This window comes from Camponotus floridanus, unplaced genomic scaffold (assembly GCF_003227725.1).
Source record: "Camponotus floridanus strain SB8 unplaced genomic scaffold, Cflo_v7.5 scaffold50, whole genome shotgun sequence".
In the NCBI taxonomy this organism is placed as follows: Eukaryota; Metazoa; Arthropoda; class Insecta; order Hymenoptera; family Formicidae; genus Camponotus; species Camponotus floridanus.
Window position 1 is genome coordinate 794,580 of NW_020229659.1, and position 19,816 is coordinate 814,395.

Here is a 19,816-nt window from a genome sequence, read left to right on the forward strand (position 1 = left end):
AACTCTGATTTTTTTTAAATTTAATCGTTAATTATTCTGGTCTTTAAAAACTTCAGAATAATTTTATCGATAAGATATCAAATTTTATTTTTATATCATTGACATCGATAATTTTATAAAAAATATTATCTTATTTACGAAACATGTATATGTGTCTTACGTGTATGTATGTCGACGCTGGCAACACAATTTTAGTATTTCTGACGATGGCGTCGACGATTTCAGCGGTACAGAAGCCGAGAGCCCAGCAACTTGGCCCTTTCTCGCCCTTCTTCCGATTAAGTTCGTCGTCGCTGTAAACACAGTCAGCGTTTTATTACTTCCCTAAATTCTCTCGGGAATGTCCCGTGATTTTAGCCACTGACATTTTATTTACAGCCACGGAGATGTCACGCCACTTCTCGGGATCATCCGCTTCGCCCATTCTTGGGTTTATGTCGCGTATCTTCGTACCCGCCACGTGAATGCTCGACCATATGGAAACTGTGTGAAACGGCAGATGTTGAAGACGAAGAATCGCCGTTACATAACTGTTAGGTTATTTATAACTAAACACTTTACACGAATTATATATTTGCGATGTGAAATAAAGCATCTGTGTTTACATCTTTTTGAGTAACATAATAATGAAAATAATAAAATCATATCAACCCTTGTCGATTAATTATAAATATCTTCTCAAAATTAATCGAAATGTCAAATACCAGAAGTATCACCCTGCGCGCCGATATTCATGCAACTAATCGACGTGCGCGCTAGTCCCAACTTCTGACTTAGTAAATCCTGAAACCTAGAGCTATCAAGCAGAGTTCCCGTGCCAAGCACTCTGTTTGACGGAAATTTGGATAGCTTCCAAGTGATGTACGACATCACGTCGATCGGTTGAGTTACGACGAGTAAGACAGCTTTACAAGCCAACTTGGCAATGGTAGGAACGATCTTCTTAAACACTTCAACGTTGTGCTTTACATTTAACTCCTCGCCAGGCTTTCTCTCACAAACGGCGATTATCACTACGGTTGAGTTCTTCACTTTGTAGACATCTAAAATATAATTGATTGTAAATCTTATCATGGAATGTAAATCTTATCAGATTATCGTGAAAGTTTTAAACGCGAGTATATTTTATCCTATTTTAGATATCTTTCTTTTCCTCAGAGAATTAAGGCATAAATCGCTCCGATCCCTTTGTGGAAGATACTTGGATTTTCATATGAAAGGAGTCGAAACGGGAAATAACTCTGTTCAGAATCAGATACACGTTTCCGAAGAACCTTTCTTCAGAACACTTCATTCAATCGCGCAATAATCAAGTCCTCGAAAACGCGTGGAATACAAAACGATCAGACAGAATAGGAAATTTTCTCTCCTTTCGAGAGAGATTTACCATCGAAAGAGATGCGCCGATAAAGATGGCGAAGAAGACAATCCGGTATGTGGTCGGAAAAATAAAGAGTCTTCGTGGCAACACCTTCACAAAGTGCTTGTAGTAACACGGAACAGTACCGCGACTACGGAAGATACGTTTACGACGGGGAAAGATGTTGTTACAGATAAACTTGGCAAGCCCGTAAAAAAGTCGTCCCACTTGTTCCAGTAATTGCTACCTCGCACGAGACAAGATCGAAAAGAGTCATTCCACTATCCGATAGGTATAAATACCGACAAAGTTGCATTGTACGCGACACTGAGAAAATTTGAACCGAAAACACATTTTTTTAGGTAAAACGAGCGACAATTTGATGAAACTATTCACCAGGTCAAACTTTATCATTCCAGTTACCGAGACTGTCCTTCTGAATTCCCACGAAAAATACTGCGTTTTTACAACTGGCTACTCGTCGGACGAGGTAACCGCGTGTTACATACATGTCGCAAGCAGAAACAAAATACCGCATCATGGAGTTTCTCGATCATAGCAGAGATAAATAAGAGTGGACGAAATTTACGATGGTGTCTGTGAAAAACTCGGGGGGAAACGCTCGTCCGGTTTGCGGCGACGTAGATGAGAATCAAGATTAAAGGACAGGTCCGAAAAGAATTCTGATCCCCGAAACTCTGCTGCTTAACCCGGAATCCATTCCCCGTCTGTACAGGAACATCGCTGACCCGATGTTTCTGACCCGCTGCACGTTGACAGGGGTCCGTTGACGAGCACAACCTGACAGGTCGTCGCTTAAAATGGGTGTCGATCGACGCAGGCGATGGCACACAGGTGATGCTCGGCAGACTCATCAGTCCGAACGTATCAATCTAAAATTCGTGCTGTCGTGAATGAGACTGCATTGCGTTTAATGCGCGGAAGGCCTACATCGTCCCACGGGCGCTTACGATTCCTTAATCCACGATTGTGAATAGAGCACGACGACGGGATCAGCCGGAGTGTGAATCATGACGATCTCTCTCTGGTTTTACTTTGACATTGATAATGCGACAGTCGAAACGTTTTTTTTGTAAGAATAATGTATGAAAAGATAACAAAAAAATACAATTGGATAGATTTTTTGTTCAATTATAATAGTTCTTGTTCAATTATTATAGTTTCTTTTTTTATCTAAATTTTCTAAATTTTCATCACAAAAGAAATACCTGATGTGCCACTGACTAACGGACATCCTAGAAAGACACCAGCGTGTTGAATGTCTTCGGCTTCGGCAGAAGCCTTGTCCTGATTTTGATCAATCAGACAAACTTCACTCGCTATTCGCTGGAAATCACGCGAAGTAAAATAATCAAATATTGCAAACTACACTATTTCGCAACTTACTCTCATCAAAATCGCGATGGCACAGGCCATTCCAACTTTTCTTGTACCTATAATCGAAACTTTAACGCGATGCGGATATTCATCGCATGATCCTAGGTATCTCGTTACTAGAGCGTTCTTCGTGGTTGTTACAGTCGGAATTTTGTCCTAATTAATTCAAGATAGATTATCTTAGAACGCAAGTATTTCTATTTCTTTAAATTTTCTATTCGTCAAGATATAAAAAAGCGTTACGTCGCATTCAGTTTCATCTTGCGTTTTGCTATCGATATTGCTCCCTTCAACAATGTCATCCCTTTTAGGAACGTCAGATGCTTCGTCGGCCATGCTCCAGTTGTTTCCGTTAGTTTCCCGAACAGCTGCGTGAACCATTACATATTTAATGAAAACATATGAACCTGCCCATCTGTGCGCTTAACTAACTGTGCATGTACCTGCGCACCTTTCTCATTCGGAGTATTTTATATTAACGCTTTAGATACATCAGTTACTTCACCACTCTCGTTACCTCAATCGCGTGATTCCCTTTTCTTACGTTATTAACTCCGCGGACGCTCGTCGAGGTGGTCGCTGCTTCTCAGGAAGGGGGCTTAAATGAGCGGCGCTGCGAGTCTTGCTGCTTATGCAGATCCGGATCGACCTACGCAGAAACGAGGCATTGGTTTTTAAGGTGAATCAGGTACCTCCGTTATGAGGAAGAAGTAACGTTCGCAGAGAGGAGATAACCCCCGCGAGAGAGAAACTCTAGCTGGAAGAATAACGGCGGAACTTATCCGCGCGCCTCGCTGTAAATTAGCCGCAGGTAGTCTCGTCGTAGAAGTGCAGGTACTCCCTCCGAACTCTCCCCTCTGTGTCCACTGTGTAGCTTCATGAGTCGCTCGTACACTCCTATACTCTTGCGAATACATCGACGCACGCGATTGTGCATGCGTAAAATACGCGCCGAGACTTATTAGATAATCACAGCGAGTGAATATGATTTTAACGACTGTTCCGAATGAAATAATTAACCTCGTGTCACATGCTAAATCATACGTGACTTTCTTAATCATGTTTCTGCAGACCAGGAATTTTTATTAAAGTTTTGAATACGTTTTTCTTTAAAGAGAAATAAATTATCATAGAAGGAAATATATATACATATCTATAATATTTAATAATGTTATAAAGATCATTAATAAAATGTATTTTTACTTTAGTAAATATTTTAACTAATTACTATTTTTTAATTGAAATATTTAAGTATTTAAGTTAAATAGATGTCGTGTTAGATTTAATTTGTCATTAAATATTAATAAATTATTAAATGTTAACCAATTAAATATATAATTATTTATTTGTTTTTATCATAAAGCTTCAAAGGCAAAATATATTACATAATACACTAAGAAAAAAATTGTAAACTTGATTAAATATTTTCAACTAATTATTATTTTTTTAATTGAAATATTCAAGTATTTAATTTAAATACTTAATATTTGATATTTAATAATTTATTAATATTTAATGACTTTGTAATCATGTTTCTTTTGAAAAAATGTTGAAGAAACAATCCTGGAATATCTCAAAAGAAAAAATCATCAAACGTATCATTTATTTTCTCATGTGAGTGGACGAGAAGATTATTAACATCAACTTGCTACATTACCTTCAGAGAGACAGGCCTAAAGACTCCAGGCAAGCCGTAGCGAAAAAAAAGGAAAATGAACACGCAACGTCATATATTCTTCGCTATGTACGCGTTGAAAGTAACTCTTTGCGCCCGCGATATAATGGTCGAGCGACAATCTTAATCATCTGTAAAGAGACCAGTTGAAAAAGTAAAACTTTTCCATTTACTTTCGGTGTTCGCCGATAAATCATGCCCGGCTGCATTTAGGAGTAGCAAACGAGGCGTTCCCGGTAGTCTGGGTATCGCGTGGTTTTAACACACATTCGAAGATGTATCTGCCTCCCAAGAGGTCTCGTTTTTCGCGCGTTGGTCCACGCGGTCCTGGCCCCGATCCGCGCACTCACGGACACATTCAATTTTAACGTTAATAATCGCCGGGAAAAATGACGACTTTAAACACGGCCATTCATCAGAGCCGATCGATATTGCGAATGCGCCTTAACGACGGAGAGATACCATCGACCGTCCCGCTGCAGAGTTATTGAATCGCGTCAAATAATATACGAGCCAATAATGTATGAATAGTCCTGCAATTATGGCCCGCCGATCGTATCTAAGGGCGCGTTGTAATTTAGTAATCGTTCATTCTCACCGTGTCGAACGCGGAATCGTCGAATATCGGTGGATATCGATCGGCCGTTGCATCTGCGCGATTTTTCACTTAATGTCCGAAGAGTTTTAGGGAATACAATTTGCACACGACCCCGAATCGATAAAGCAATCTCTGTGATCTCCGCGATTGATCTCGCTACCTCGTTCGATTTCCTCGGCAACGGTTACCTCTCTAGGTTGCCTCGTAGGATTGTAATAGGATAATACGTTTTATATCTTTTTAATGACCCCGTGACGCTCGTAGCCATTCATAATGCCAGTTAAAATCAGTATCTACCAATTAAACGATTTTCTAATAACATTCATGTCGGATGGAGAAGATGGTAGGATCGAAGGTGAGAAAGTAATTTCGAATCTGACACTTATAGTTGAGCGCCGTGGGTGAGAAGCGCACCCTGCTTCGAGATAATTAATTCTCCACCTTAATTAATCATACCAATTTTATCGAATGTCAAGATAGAGAAACGATACGGATTGATTCAGCGTCGTTTCAGGGATTTTCCGACTGTCGCGATCAATGTCAACATTCCTGCCGATTCTCACAATCCAGCTCATGCGTTTGAGACGCTATTGTAATTGCGATACTCAAACGTAAGCCTGCGAAAGAGGCCTATGCACGAGGACACGAATCAACCGCGATAAAAGCGTGATTCGACGATAACGATGTCTCGTGAGGCAAGATTTAGTCGAGTGGACGGTGCAAACGAGTCTCCTCTTACCGCGGAGATAGTCCTCGAAGGTTGGTCGTAAGCAACCGATCTTCTTTCTGGTACCCGGGCCGAGTCAACCGATCCAGACACTGGCTCGCGCATGCCTTTGGTGCACAATGGTTGGTACTGCAGCTGATACAAGTATGTTCGCCGTGCAACCGGAATTTTAATTGGCTATTTGTTTGTCCGCTACACTTCGTGGAGCTGCTATTGTCCGCCCTGCCGCAGGAGAACGACCGTCACCTCTCCTCTCTTCCTTCGCCTCTTGCCTCGCTCCTTCCCTTTGCTCGTGGTTGCTTTTCATCGGCGCGGTATTAATCTACTTTTAAGAAAGAAAGCGTTCCACGAAAGCACTTTTGAATTGAATTGTGTTATTTAATCCTTGAAATTGGGAATCTTTTTTCAGAACAGCATGGTTGTTGCGAAGATGAAAAAAGTTTTCGAGCTTAATTGAATTTTGAAAATCAGCACATAACTATATATTATGTATGTTTGTGAAACAATATAACAATCACTTTGTAATATTTATGTATTAAATTTTCATATATCTTAATTAATTCAATCAATATTATGTTGATACGTATATGATATAAATTACATTATTTTTTTGTTCAATACTTGCTTGTAAATTAATTGACACAGCCAAGTAATTTTTTATAAATCTTTGCTTTTATTTTTTTTAAGATTTCTAGCTTCTACTGATTATCTTTTAATTTATTTTATAATTTTATTTGAATTGTTGCATTGGTATACACATTTAAATTCTCTGATTTTATATTTATACACTATAATATTAATTATCTCTGATGTTACTTTCATTTCTAAAGGATGTCGAGCGTATAAGATTAATTTAGCATGCAAGTCTTTATATTCTTCTCGACAATGCGTTCTAATAAATTAGGAAGCTATGGGCCATTCAGTTTAATCAACAGAACAAGAACCGACACGGTTCAGTTGTTTAAAATCATATGGATTGCCTTGAAGCGAAACAAGAAACGTCGTTCATCGGGATTGAGATCATCTCGAATCACGCTACTTTTTATACTCTTCGTGATACTTAATAAATTGTTATCAAATTATTATATAATTTATTATCTAATTTAAACAAAATCTCGAACATTTCAAAAAAACGCATCTCGCGTAGGAAGCAACGTACCATTGGTACCTGTAGAAACAAAGGTCACAAACGCAAAATCGGTAGTCGAAGAAACATATTGGTTTCCGTACATCTGCATTGATTAATCGCTCGTTATTTACAGGGACTCCAAGATTCATTTTCGCCGCAGTAATTACGGACTATTCGAATTGACCGCGCGAGGAGTTTTTCTTTTTGTAGGTGTGCATATGTGCCCCGACGTAATCTTGCCAATGATCACGTACGATATTAAAAAAAATTTGCCAGCGCTTTCAATCGAACGCCGGAGATCTCGGAACGCGGTCGTAGGAGGTCGGGACTTACGGTATACGCAAGTTCCACAGCCACGCATACGACCCCCGTGGCTCGCTGAAATATCGCGCGGACGTCGCTTCATTTCGATATTCCTGGCCCTGAGGCCCCGACGAGGCGAACCTCTCTTTCTCTCTCTCTCTCTCTCTCTCTCAGGATCTGGACGGCAGAGGAGGTCCAGCGAGAGTCCTCTCGTTTTATTACATCGCATCGGGAAGGGGCGAGGCCGATGCACAATTGTTTATGCCCGTGTCCCGCCCTATCGAACGCATCGGACACATTCGTATACATACCTACCACGTATACGTACACGTGGTAAAATACGTATACGCCGTACGTGTTACGTGGTGATGGTGGTGATGTTGGTGAACGGACGTCGCGCGCGTTCGCGTTGCGTACCGTATCCTCTTCCCCCGCAACCACATGCCGCACTCCTCTCTCCGTGCTCCTCCTCTTTGTTTCTTCGTTCGGGCTAAGATTATTAATGGCCAGACCGAGGCCCGATACCCCGAAGTGTCAGCCTCGTGACAATGACGAAGCTCGCACTTCGAGAGTCCACCCTTCCTCCTTCTCTCATCATCCGAGGACGAGTACCGTGCGTCATCGCGTGCGACTTCGATTGACGCCGTAGGTTATTACAATGGAAGCAACATAACGCGATGCGATTTGCAACACGAGATCGCATAATCGACTCGCCACGCGTTATTCTTACTGATAATTTTTGAGATTAATCGTGCGATCAACGATAATTATTTTAGGTGACAAGGGAGGATTTTCGAATATTTTATATAATTTATATGTTACTTCTATTAAATATAGATATCTAAATTTGTAAAAATAAGCTTGGAAATATTTGAATTAAAGTATTTCATTTCATTCAGGTACAACAAGTGAAAAGAGGAAATAAAATATTTTGTTTCTTTCTCTTAAAATTATAATTTGATTCGAAAGAGAATGCTTAAGAGAAATTTGCGCAAGACTCAGCTGGCAGATATTTCTAAATGATATCTATATGATATGTATCAGCAATATAAGATACTTGGAACAACATCAATGGTAGCAGGTGTTCTGTATCAGATTGTCAGATGAACTGGATTTAAAAGCGATATGTAAATCATGAGACTATAACACTGTTCTATTTTCCCTTCGGATAGGATTTAATCCCGCATCGAGAGCCACATTCTCAAGATCTCTCAGGATACATGTGAAAATAAACATTGTCAAAATGACAAAATTATTAATAATCTCGCTTACAAAGTGATGTCAGATGTGCCGCAAAACCGTTCAGAAACATGAGGAATTAACTCGTGCAAGAATTAATTCAAAAATATGTAAATGTTAAATTTGCGATCAATAATAATTAATATTGAGGGTATATTGTACATGGAAGGAAGCGCGAAAGAGAAAAGATGTGAGGAGAGAAGATAAAAAGATAATTTGGAAGTGAAACGAACGAGTAGCAAGCGACAGATGGGCGCGGATCACAATCTATCTCTTCCCCCCCAAATTTGATGCCTCTCCCTCTCTCTCTCTCTCTCTCTCTCTCTCTCTCTCTCTCTTCTCTCTCATTTCTGCGGATTGTATTCTGTCTCTTTCCCAGTTACAAAATTAGCATATTCTAGAGAGAGAGAGAGAGAGAGAGAAAATTAATGCTCGCCAAGTGCGCGTCGTAAAGCTTCCCCGCGACGCGGTAATTATGTAGGACCGCGCGCATTATACACCCTCGTCGTGCCACGTTTCGTTGTGGTAAAGCCGCCGTCGTTGTTTTACGAGCTCCTGCTTGTAATAACAAAGCACCGCTGTACGATGACACGTTAAAAACCACGTTTGCACTATCGTAAGTCAAGGGCATCGTCTTGAAACGAACACGTCGCTCTTCCCTTTCCGCGCGCGGTAGCAAATGGGTTTAGTCCATTACGATCTCGTATTGTGTCTTTCGGATCATCTTTAAGATACTTTTTGAACCTTTCGAATTGATGCAAAAAAAAGATATCTCAGACATCAACACTTTAAAATATTTGATTAAATTACTGACGTTTGAATATAATAATAATTACAAAAAATTGATTATAGTTTAACGCTTGACGTTAATTATTCATTTTCATACAATCATTAATTTATAAGGTAAATAATTTCAATATTTTATGTAAAATAATTGGAATATTTTTTCGCGTATTTCTTATAATTTTTCTTAAGTACTAATCAAGCATATTCTCGAATCTCTATCAATATATGTGATTCTAAAATACATAAAGAATTGAGCATTATGTATTTAATAGTGCAGATAATAATTTTATTATCTACGTGACTTACAAAAAAATTTTTAGTATGAATATAAATATTATATCATATTTTATTCAATGCCATTGTTTGATATTACTAAAATAACACTAAAAGTCTGTTTTATGTAAAATCTTTAGATAATAAAGTTATATAAGACCGTAATAAATTTCAGAATTTTTTTGATTGTGTTTATGATATTTTGACCATAATTTTTATAAATTGAATATCTCACATGGAAAAAAGACATGATACGTAAAATTTAAATTTTAAATACTTTATAGTAATATCAAGTATATCAATCATAGGAACTGTTATTTATTGCACTATATACTATTATTTTTCAATAAAAATTATAATAATTATGTACAACAAAAATCTCTTCATTATAGGTATAATAATATAATTACTAGTTTGTATAAAATGCTCTATTGTGATTTAAAACATATATATATATATATATATATATATATATATATATGTATATAATATGTAAATAATGATTTACATTATAATAAAATATAAGTAAATTATAAAATAATAATCAAAATTTGCAATTTAGGGGTTAATAAAATATTAATATATATTACATATTTAAGTAACATTAAGATTTATTAGTATAAGAGATATTTTGTTTTACGATAGAATGATAATTATTAATTTATTATAGTTTATTAATTATACAAATTATTTTATAAATATCCGATGGAGGAAATATTATTTCGTAATTCTTCATGATTACGCACACAATGATTTGTCAAATTATACTAGAATATTTGCATTAGTTGAAGAATCTGCTGATTATCTTGCATCATAATATGAAATATTATACAATTATTTTGTATTATATTGCATTAATTCTATGGAAGTATGGGATTTGGAAAATATGGGATTGGCGTCATTCCATAAACTCCAAATAGAAAATCATATGTCCATCCCCAAGCAAGATTAAAGCCTGCATTTAACGCCATTATGAGCAGCTGAAATGGAACAAAGTAATTAACGTCTAATTTCCAGCTTTGTGTGTGTATAATTTTATATTTTGCGAGATAAAAAAGATATTATGTTACATTCACGAAATATTTTTTCACTCTTCCACAAAATTATTCTCTCATCAAATATAAATAAATAATTTTCTTTTAATTTCACTTCACATACTTATTATGAATTACTATTTGAAGAGATGCATATACATTGTATGTGTAAATTTCATAAATGCATTACAAATTATATAATTATTTGCTTTTAAATAATTATTTTAATGCGCAGTTTATATTAAAAAATTATAACAAACACCGATATATTAAAAAACTATAACAAACACCGATAACTGATACAATCTTTCAAATGAAAGAATATAAATATTAATGATACAAGTTTTATATGTATACATATATAAAAAGCTTTCATACCCATTGTTGCAAGTGGATTATCCAATTCTTTATTAAGCGTATAAATGCCTTTTTTTCCTTTAGTTTGCTAAATGCCTCTTTTTCCTTTAGTTTGCTCAAAATATCTAGGAGAGGATTTTTTTTAATAGTAACCACTTTACTAGTAGAAACCACTTCTTTACTAGAAGGCGTTTCTTCAGCCATGATACCAGAAATCATAATAATTGCAATAGCAATTAACAATATAACATATATCTTCATTGTTGCAAACTTGTAAGTGTTCAAAGGAGCGAAAAATCCGAAACTTAAATTTTACGTATCATGTCTTCATGATGCCTCAACTTATACTACAAAAGTCGTGATCAAAATGCGATAAACTTTATCTAATCCGGAAAATATTTCCATATTTATTAACGTTTTAAATAATGTTTTAGTATTATTTTAGAAATAGCAAGCAATTCGTTGAATATAAAGTTGCTTAAAGGTAATAAATATAACATTTTATGTGTTAAGATATTCACATATATCTACAATATAAAACACGTCCTACACTTATTGCATTAGTTAAATAACGTATCAAATGTATCAAGAGAATTATTCTATTTAATTTAGGAAGTGAAATGTGGATAAACATTGTATATATTATTTCTTAGAATTGTATTAAATTAATATTGTGTATATTATTTCTTAAAATCTCATAACAAATGAATCTTTCTCTTTCTTTCTCTCTTTCACTAGACACTTAAAAAAACCTTTCTCTATTTATATGACATTTGCCGCATGTAATATTATTGGTAAATTATCAATTGTTACATAATAATTAAAAATGTTATTACTTAAATATTTGTGAGACTCCTCTCTCTCTCTCATACAGTGAATAAAATTCTGCAACATAAGAGAATTTTGTTGAAACATAAGAGATGATCAACATTAAAGTGTATTTTAACATAGTGTATTTACGACGTAAAATTTTCATTAATTTAATTATTTATTTTCACATAATCATAATATTAGTTTACAAATATTATGTAATTTGACGTAAAAGAATTAAAGATATTTTAATATTTTTTTAAATATTTCCTATACATTATTAAAATATTTTTTAAACATCCGACACATATTTGTGAATTTTTTTAATAGAAAATGTAATGTGAAATGTGTGTGTGTGTTTGTGTGTCCAATTTGAAACACATACACAAATACAACTCCAATATCTCTTATCGAAAGATATTTAATAGATACAATTGTCTGTAACAATGATATATTAGAAATCCAAAATTAGGCGATCTCTTTCTTTTTCTCTATCTATCTATCTATTCGTGTATCTATCTCTCTTGGCCATCAAAGCATTGAGTGTTAATATATTCTACGGTGATCTATCGCTTCGTGTTGGCGTGTCCGAAGAGTTTAAATCGTGATTAGGATATGGATGTGGTGAGAGTTGTAACGGTGTGTGACTTCCTGGCCACTGTTAGCAGTCACGTTGAATCACTGTGGAAATGTTTCTTTGTAGACATAGACGAATCGCTTTGGCTCTCCGATAACGAGGCAACGGCACGCCAACCGTTTTGTAATGTTCGTATGTTAATGACTAAGTATGAATCTCGTTATCGAGTATGCTTGTGCTGATATAAACCATAATGTATCAGAAAACCAATACTTCAGACAGTTCGCCTAAGGATACCTCATAAAGACGTTAACGTAGCTGAAATTTGACATGTCCTTGCATATCTGAACAGTTTCAACTTACTTTTATGTAAAGCTTTTATCGTTTTACTAACTAAATATTTTCACAGGTAGGGAAAAAGATAATAAATAAAAAGATATATTTAATTTTAATATATTTTTAATATATTTAATTTAAGATAATTTTTTACTATATAACTACTATAATTTTATAAATATTTTTATAAATATTTTTGACATCCCTTGGATGAAAGATATTAAAATTAGACACAAAGTGTCTAGCAATTATTAATAGCACATTTTATAATCTATAAAAGCTGAAAAGCCGTTGTATACTCGTTTTAATATTTTATTAGGATTGTTTTACATAACAGAATAAAAAATATTTCGTTAATCGTCGCTTCGTCTGCTCTCGTAGACAATTTGCTCATGCCATATGAATGAGCCCGCGGACACTTTTATTCCCCCTCATAAGAAACACAACATTTCGTTCTGCAATTTACTCGCATCGTGCTCAACTATTCCTTAAGCCACTTTGCATTTATATGAGCGCATCTCGTCCTCTCTCAGCGCAGGAGAGATACACAGGGAGGATTGCACGCACATTTATCTGGTCACAAGAGAAAAGACAAGGAGAAAGAGAAAGGATGAAGATAGAAGAGAAGACATGGCAGAAAGAAAGGAGAAAGCGTCAGGTATATCCGTCGAGGATGCGAGCAATCATAGAAAGTTCTAAGTCTCTACGCAAAAGAAGGAAGGAACGGAAAGATGAAAGAATCGAGAGAGAGAAAGAAAGAGAGAGAGAGAGAATCGAGAAGAAAGGGATGGCGGCGCCGACAGGAAAGCGCGACCGCGAGAAAAAGAGAGAGAGGACTTGGAGAGTAGATGAATTATGTTAAACGCCTGTTTAAGTACATGTTCGCCTAGGGATACACACACCGACGCGTCCATTCGTCTTTTCGATTTATATTAAATCGCCTCTCGAATGACCCGACAACGGCTCTGGCCGAACCGCGTCAGTTCGGTGCTCATTCCTTGCTTTTCGGGATTCAACGAGTACTATAATATACCTAAATTTTGACAAATATTTCGATTTTATTTTAGATAAAGCACCCACTTATACTGCACATCCCTTAAATTCCTTATATTTATAATTCGCAAATATTATATAAAACGTATATTTAATTATTATATTATATTATATTAAAGCTTGTGTGTAATATAAATATGATTTTAATTATATACTTGCATTTATATTTTTATATTAATTTTCCAATATGCACATGTTAAAAAAAATATTTTATATTCATTTATCATTTGATGTATAATCCCTCAAAATACACTCTGTTCAATGTTTCCTGCATGAATGTCCATGAGCGTTTAAAGGTTGCATTCCTGGTAAGTAATTTATCCTTGAAAATAATCGTAGAATGGTTAAACACGTAGCCTTGGATTCTCATCGCAAACTCTATGAACTATTCTTGGCAACTTTGATAAACTAGTATGGTTTTCATTTCGTAGTATAAGGTCATGAAGACGAGATGCACATAAGAGGTATATTCGAATGCGCGAATAATACATGATCAAGTATATAGGGTTTAAAGAGCGATAGATAAGTACCATTATCATTGCATGACTCAGAAATCTTGATAAAGTAAAGATAACTATTGATCCGCATCAAAGCACATTTCTATTTACTCTCCGCTCATGAACGGTTGTCTATCATCCATCGATAGATCGTTACTCTCAGCTGATGCAGTATTCTCCGAGCACATTCCAGTGTATTGAAAGCCGTGTACTTCTCGATGCAACTCTTCAAATATGCCTCATATCGAATTATTCACTCAGAACTAGCTCGCTCAAGCAGCGACTATGACTGTATCATGCCTGTCCGATCATAGCTGATTTATTTTATGCGCTGAATAGCAACGGCATAAGCTTCTTTCTCATAAGCGATCATCGTTGCACGACGATATTTAGGACGTAGTCAGGTGTAAACGCGCTTTCGCACTCTCTCCAGGCAATTGCGGAAGAGGAAATCTGAAATGTGATCCCTGCGAACGGCTCGTATCCGTTGTTGCGTTTGGTGCGCAAGTGCATCGGCGTGATAATACATATTAAAACGATGCTTCCGCGTGCAAACTGTTGCTTCGCACGGAAATCCTTAATCTAGTTTCATTATAGACACTACGCTCGAACCGCCAGCGAATTTACGCTAAGCCAGAGCGCGGCCATACATTGCGTACACGCACGAAATGCGAGAAGGTTACACCGAATCGACTTCGCTTCCTGAAGCAGGCGCGATAAATCAAGATTAAAATCGTGGGTTTGTTTTCTACTTTTTTCGTCGAACCTAGAACGATACGTTGAGCGTGATATCGCGCTGCCATTACCAGTTCTATTAAACAGTACCTCTCTCCGGTTTTATCTAGATGTATGTACAGACGCGTAGCTTCTAGAAGATACCAATCAGCAGCATTCAGCAATGTCGATTCACGCAATCCGTCTCCGACAAATCAAACGCAGATACCGATGAGAAGAGCCAGCCGCACCGGACCGAAACATAGGAAGATAATGAATAGGCCTTGGTGCTAAGGTTTGCCAGAGCACGTTTATAAAGGGGTGGCCCATTATCTTCCCGATATCGTCGGTCAGGCAAATAGACGATAAATATTAATTGGAATCGGCGAGATAAAACAAATGAATCCCCTTGCCACCGGTGCAAGTGCCGGTCACGCGCCTCTCGAAGGAGCAACGAAGAGTAGGGAACGAGAAGGGAGCGCGCCGAGAATCGTGGGTCGATTCGCAAAGATGAGAAGACGAAGAAGGAAGAAGACGACGCGAGGAGAGATACACGCGCGGATTCGATGAAGGGAAAGGGAGGAAAGGGAGAGAAAGAGAGCAAGGGGAGACAGAAAGGTGGTCAGGCAGAACGGCCGTGATTTATACAGAATCATATCTCCATCTGAATGTCTTCATTTTTAACGCACGGCCGCGCAATGGTCTCTCTCTCTCTCTCTCTTTCTCTCTCAGCGGCTTCGTTTCGGCTCCTCATCTTTGCTCTCCCTCTCACATGCTCCCGTCTCACTCCGTATCTTTCTCCTCCTCTGAAAATCATTTCACTCACTCGCTGTTAAAGACGATGGAAGAACGAAAGCTCGCGAATCTACCTGGGAGTAAATCGCACAACTTCCCCGATGGCTTCCCTGGTGGTCTCCATACGATTTAATGTCTTCATGTATACGATTTAATGTCTTCATGTATACCGCCCCCTTCTATCCGTTCTCTGACCCAAAAGATGTGCGTTGAATTCCCAGGTCACGTCATATTTAGATGCGACGAGCATGGATGAGGAAACGCCTGCGAGAATCGAACGCAGCCACGCAAATGATCTGGTAATTTTGTACGGAACGCATGTCGATCGATACGCTTGCACCGATCGATTTCGTTCCGTTCGCGCGTGCATAATCGGAGAAGCCCGGTTTTCGGCGAGCTCGGTCTGTTGCAGAAGGAAATCGAGTATTTCCTGATTATCGCGGTTGGGCGAATTTAAAAATAAAAAAAGATATTAGAGAAATTAACATAAGTGTTGTGAACGGCACTTTAATAATTTTGAATATTATTTCTATAATTATTATTTCTATAATTATTAATTTAAAAAAATGTAAAGTCTATCTATATAAATCTATCTATATAAGTCTATCTATATAAGTCTATCTATATAAGTCTATCTATATAAGTCTATCTATATAAAATTAAAGGAGATGAGAAAAGTTTATCAACATCGTTTTTTTAAAAAAATATATAAATCATATAAAATATAAAAAAATATATAAATAATAATATATAAAAAAATAAATAATAATATATAAAAAATATATAAATAATATACACAAGCGAGATATTACATTCTGCAATACAGTTGACAAAAATGAATAATCGTCAAGTAAAAATGAATTATAACACAATGCGGCGATAAAAACACATGAGTCTGCATTCCTCAATATGTCGGATACATCAAAGAAACTTTGCTTTAATCTTCCTCCGCACAGATATTCATATATTATGCGCATAAATAATGTGCGGATAAAACTACTTGATTTTTGCCCGATTCGTCGTTTGCGATTTAGATGTATATCTTCCCGATGAAAGAATATCCGGCGAAAGAGCCTATCGCGCGTAGTTTGTAATTATTCATAGGTATCTACATAAGTGCTCGGCGCGTGAGGTATGATTATGAAAGCTCGATTACGATGAGACGCGTACACGACGTTTCCAGGGGAAATCGCGCTATTAGACCCGGCGCGATAACCTAATGGCTCTCGTACAAAGAGGAGGAGGAGGGTGTACTTAGGATGCGATTTGTACGCGCCTTGTAAGCGACGATCATTACGAATGGTAATCGTTACGAGGATTCATGATCCGACCGATAGTCTCGCCGGCATGAATAATCCGCTGCCTCTATGCGTTATTCGTTGCTCGTTACTACACGTCACCATCCTCGACGCTTCGTCAAAGAATATAAAAAAAAAATAGAAGCAGCCGGGACGAAACAATCCATTAAATAGTCGCGAGGTGGTCCGCCTCTTCGAGTCCTCGAGTGCGACGATGACGAGGATGAAGAGGTACCCGGTGTCTCAAGGTGACACGGGCTACCAGAGAGAGAGGAGAAGAATTCACAATGTCCGCGCACCTCTCCTCGTACCTATATTATATCCTCGAGGATACTTGTAACGGGGCCCTGAAACACGTCGACGCGCCGCGCCCCGTGACGACTTCTTTTGAACGATGATCGAGCGATTCACCAAGGGTCCTGATGCTGACGATCGCCTGACAAAACGTATTCCCGTTTCCAACACTCCCTTGCAATCGTTCGCTCTTTGACTCAACCGGGAGACGCGCATCCCGACGATCGAATGTGCATTCATAGAATGTCAATAGAGTTGTCGAAAAAAATGCTAGCAATCGATTACAGGGACCATCGATTTATATGTTATTTATGAAATGTCATAAATTTCATTTCCTTAATAACAATATAAACAAAATCGAATAAAAATTTTAGCAAAATAAAATATACGTTTATTAAATAAATATAAAAGGATATTATTAAATAAATCCGTTTTGAGATAAATGAGAAATATATAAGAAAGATATTTCTTCAAACAGGTAAAAAATTGAATTGATATATCATTTATTAATAAAAGTTAATTATATTCAAAAATACACTCGAATAAATTAGAAACCTACATATTTTCATATGACTTTAATATATTTTTGATATAATTATCCATTGGTTTTTCTGTAAGTTTTTATCAACAACGTGCACTGAAAGAAGAATCAATTTTTCTCCAAGTCAAAGATATCAAGAATATCCGATATATCATGCCCCTAACAAATTTTAACTGACAATAGGGGAATAAAAAGCATCGTTCCAATATGGGCGCATAAGTCGCGGCAGCGTTCGATAATCGATTCGCGTTTTTCGCCGGGGCACAAAAACAGGTGCAATTAAACTTTGCACCCGAGAAAGGCGAAGGGAATTCAGCTCGAGCCACATGCGAACCAAGGACTCTCTCCTCGTTCCTCTCTCCTCCTCGTCCTTTCGCGCCGTCCTCCTCTAACCCTTAATTCTCCTGCGTCGTCGCGATATCATATGGCTGGCAATAATGCATCTCGAAACGACGACGGTAAGGTGCAGACTCAGGGCCGTTGACTGGACGAGCTGCAGTTTTGCTTTACGACGCGGTTGAGTGACATTTAATACCGAACGGCACCCTTTAGCGCCTTTACCGCCCATGAGTGCTTTGCCTCCTGAGTCGTATCAGGGACCATCGAGTAATTCTCCGTGAATTTCGCCGTAAGTCTTTAGCGCGCAATAATTCGTCATTTTCAGTCGTGATTATCACAAATGAAAACTTTACAACTAATGAAATTATAATTAGAGAAAAGGAAATGAGAAATTGAACTAATCACTCATTTTGTGTATTTTTGATATAAAAATAACCGTAAAATAAATTTTCGATATGATTAAAGAACGCGAATAATTGTTCGCGACTTTTTAACGAATTCTATCAATTAATTTTTTTATTAAAATATTAACGGTATTAAGGTAAATTGTATAAAATTATCATTCATATATTCGAAATTCTTAATCTAAATAATCATAATTCATCAGGTGTGAAATGTTCACGTATAATTTTCACAATTTAAATCTTTTAAAATTGAATTATTAATTCGGATTAAACAATGAAAGTGTATATAAAATTGAAAGAATTAACTTTCACATCAAAAAAGCTTTACTTTGCAATCAAAATCCTTCTCTTTGTCTATTAAACTTCAATTTGAAAAATAAAACCAATCCTGTAAACAAACTTATGATGAATTAAAATTAATCGTATTTGAAATTAAATATCCAAGTTATAAATTAAAAACAATTGTCACCAATCAATTTATAAAATCTGCAAATTATTTGGATCGGAGTAATCTATCAATTTAAATCGAAAGCAAGATCAGAATCTCGAATAAATTTCCTAAATGGTTTCAAATGGGTCAAATTTTAACTCAAATTCGTGGCAGATGCGAATCGAAATTTCAATAGAAAAGGACGCTAAATCATATCTAATGCACCAGGAAAAGTTTCCTCGCAATAGAATGATTTCGCTCGCGACATGAAATATAACTGCGCCTCTCCGGATTATTGCGTGTACGATCATCGCGCGTGATTTCTCGCGCCTTAAGGCCCGTCGCTATTACCTGGCCGCGAATTTTTGCGAAAACGGAGGAGTATCGGCGCGATAGGTAAACGCGCAATAAAGCAGCCCCGTGGAGCGCGATTAACGCGCGCGAGATCGAACACGGAGAAACAATAAACGATTTTGTGCGAGCGGAGCACCCGTTCGATCGACCCTCGAGGAGACTTCATGAGACCCGTCCAACCGGACATTTACGACGCACTGAACATCGACGGGACCGACAAACACGACTGACGCTGCAAAACTGACATATTCTCGCGAAATATTGAAGTTCCGGAACGCGTTTTATGTCTTGTCAGAATGTAAGCATCGGGGACAGTTAGTGGTCGCGACGCGAAAAATATCTTACGCGTCGAATATCCTCCCGGATGAAGATCCCCCGATGTGATGATGATCGATACAGGAGGTTTATTAAAGTCGTTTAAGAACTATTTTATTTGACAGTTAGAAACACAAGCATGTACATCGGAATGCATTTCATGTAAAATGCATTAAGAAA

At 37.1% G+C, this 19,816-nt stretch overlaps 2 protein-coding genes across 2 annotated transcripts in view; both read right to left on the reverse strand.

Annotated features, from left to right (window-relative positions):
* LOC105256801 (L-lactate dehydrogenase) overlaps positions 1–19,816 on the reverse strand; it is a 165,143-nt gene that overhangs the window by 1,000 nt on the left and 144,327 nt on the right. Inside the window, exons 6-11 of the mRNA XM_025412427.1 lie at positions 3,002–3,407; positions 2,768–2,914; positions 2,590–2,707; positions 705–1,043; positions 366–483; positions 161–293 (exon numbers count right to left, since the gene is read on the reverse strand). Of these exons, the coding sequence (XP_025268212.1) occupies positions 161–293; positions 366–483; positions 705–1,043; positions 2,590–2,707; positions 2,768–2,914; positions 3,002–3,139 (993 nt within the window). The 5' untranslated portion in view covers positions 3,140–3,407. The remainder of the gene's footprint in view (positions 1–160; positions 294–365; positions 484–704; positions 1,044–2,589; positions 2,708–2,767; positions 2,915–3,001; positions 3,408–19,816) is intronic.
* On the reverse strand, positions 10,190–11,191 carry LOC105256800. Its single transcript, XM_011267036.3, has 2 exons — positions 10,901–11,191; positions 10,190–10,468 (listed from the first exon to the last, which is right to left on the reverse strand). The coding sequence occupies exons 1-2, from the start codon at positions 11,138–11,140 to the stop codon at positions 10,349–10,351; spliced, it is 360 nt and encodes a 119-aa protein (XP_011265338.1). The 5' UTR covers positions 11,141–11,191; the 3' UTR covers positions 10,190–10,348.

Excerpts from the sequence above, each read along its gene's own strand:
- LOC105256800 (XM_011267036.3), bottom strand. The coding sequence starts at position 11,140 with ATGAAGATATATGTTATATTGTTAATTGCTATTGCAATTATTATGATT. Across the intron at positions 10,469-10,900 it reads TAATCCACTTGCAACAATGG|CTGCTCATAATGGCGTTAAA; the intron begins GTATGAAAGCTT and ends GTTCCATTTCAG.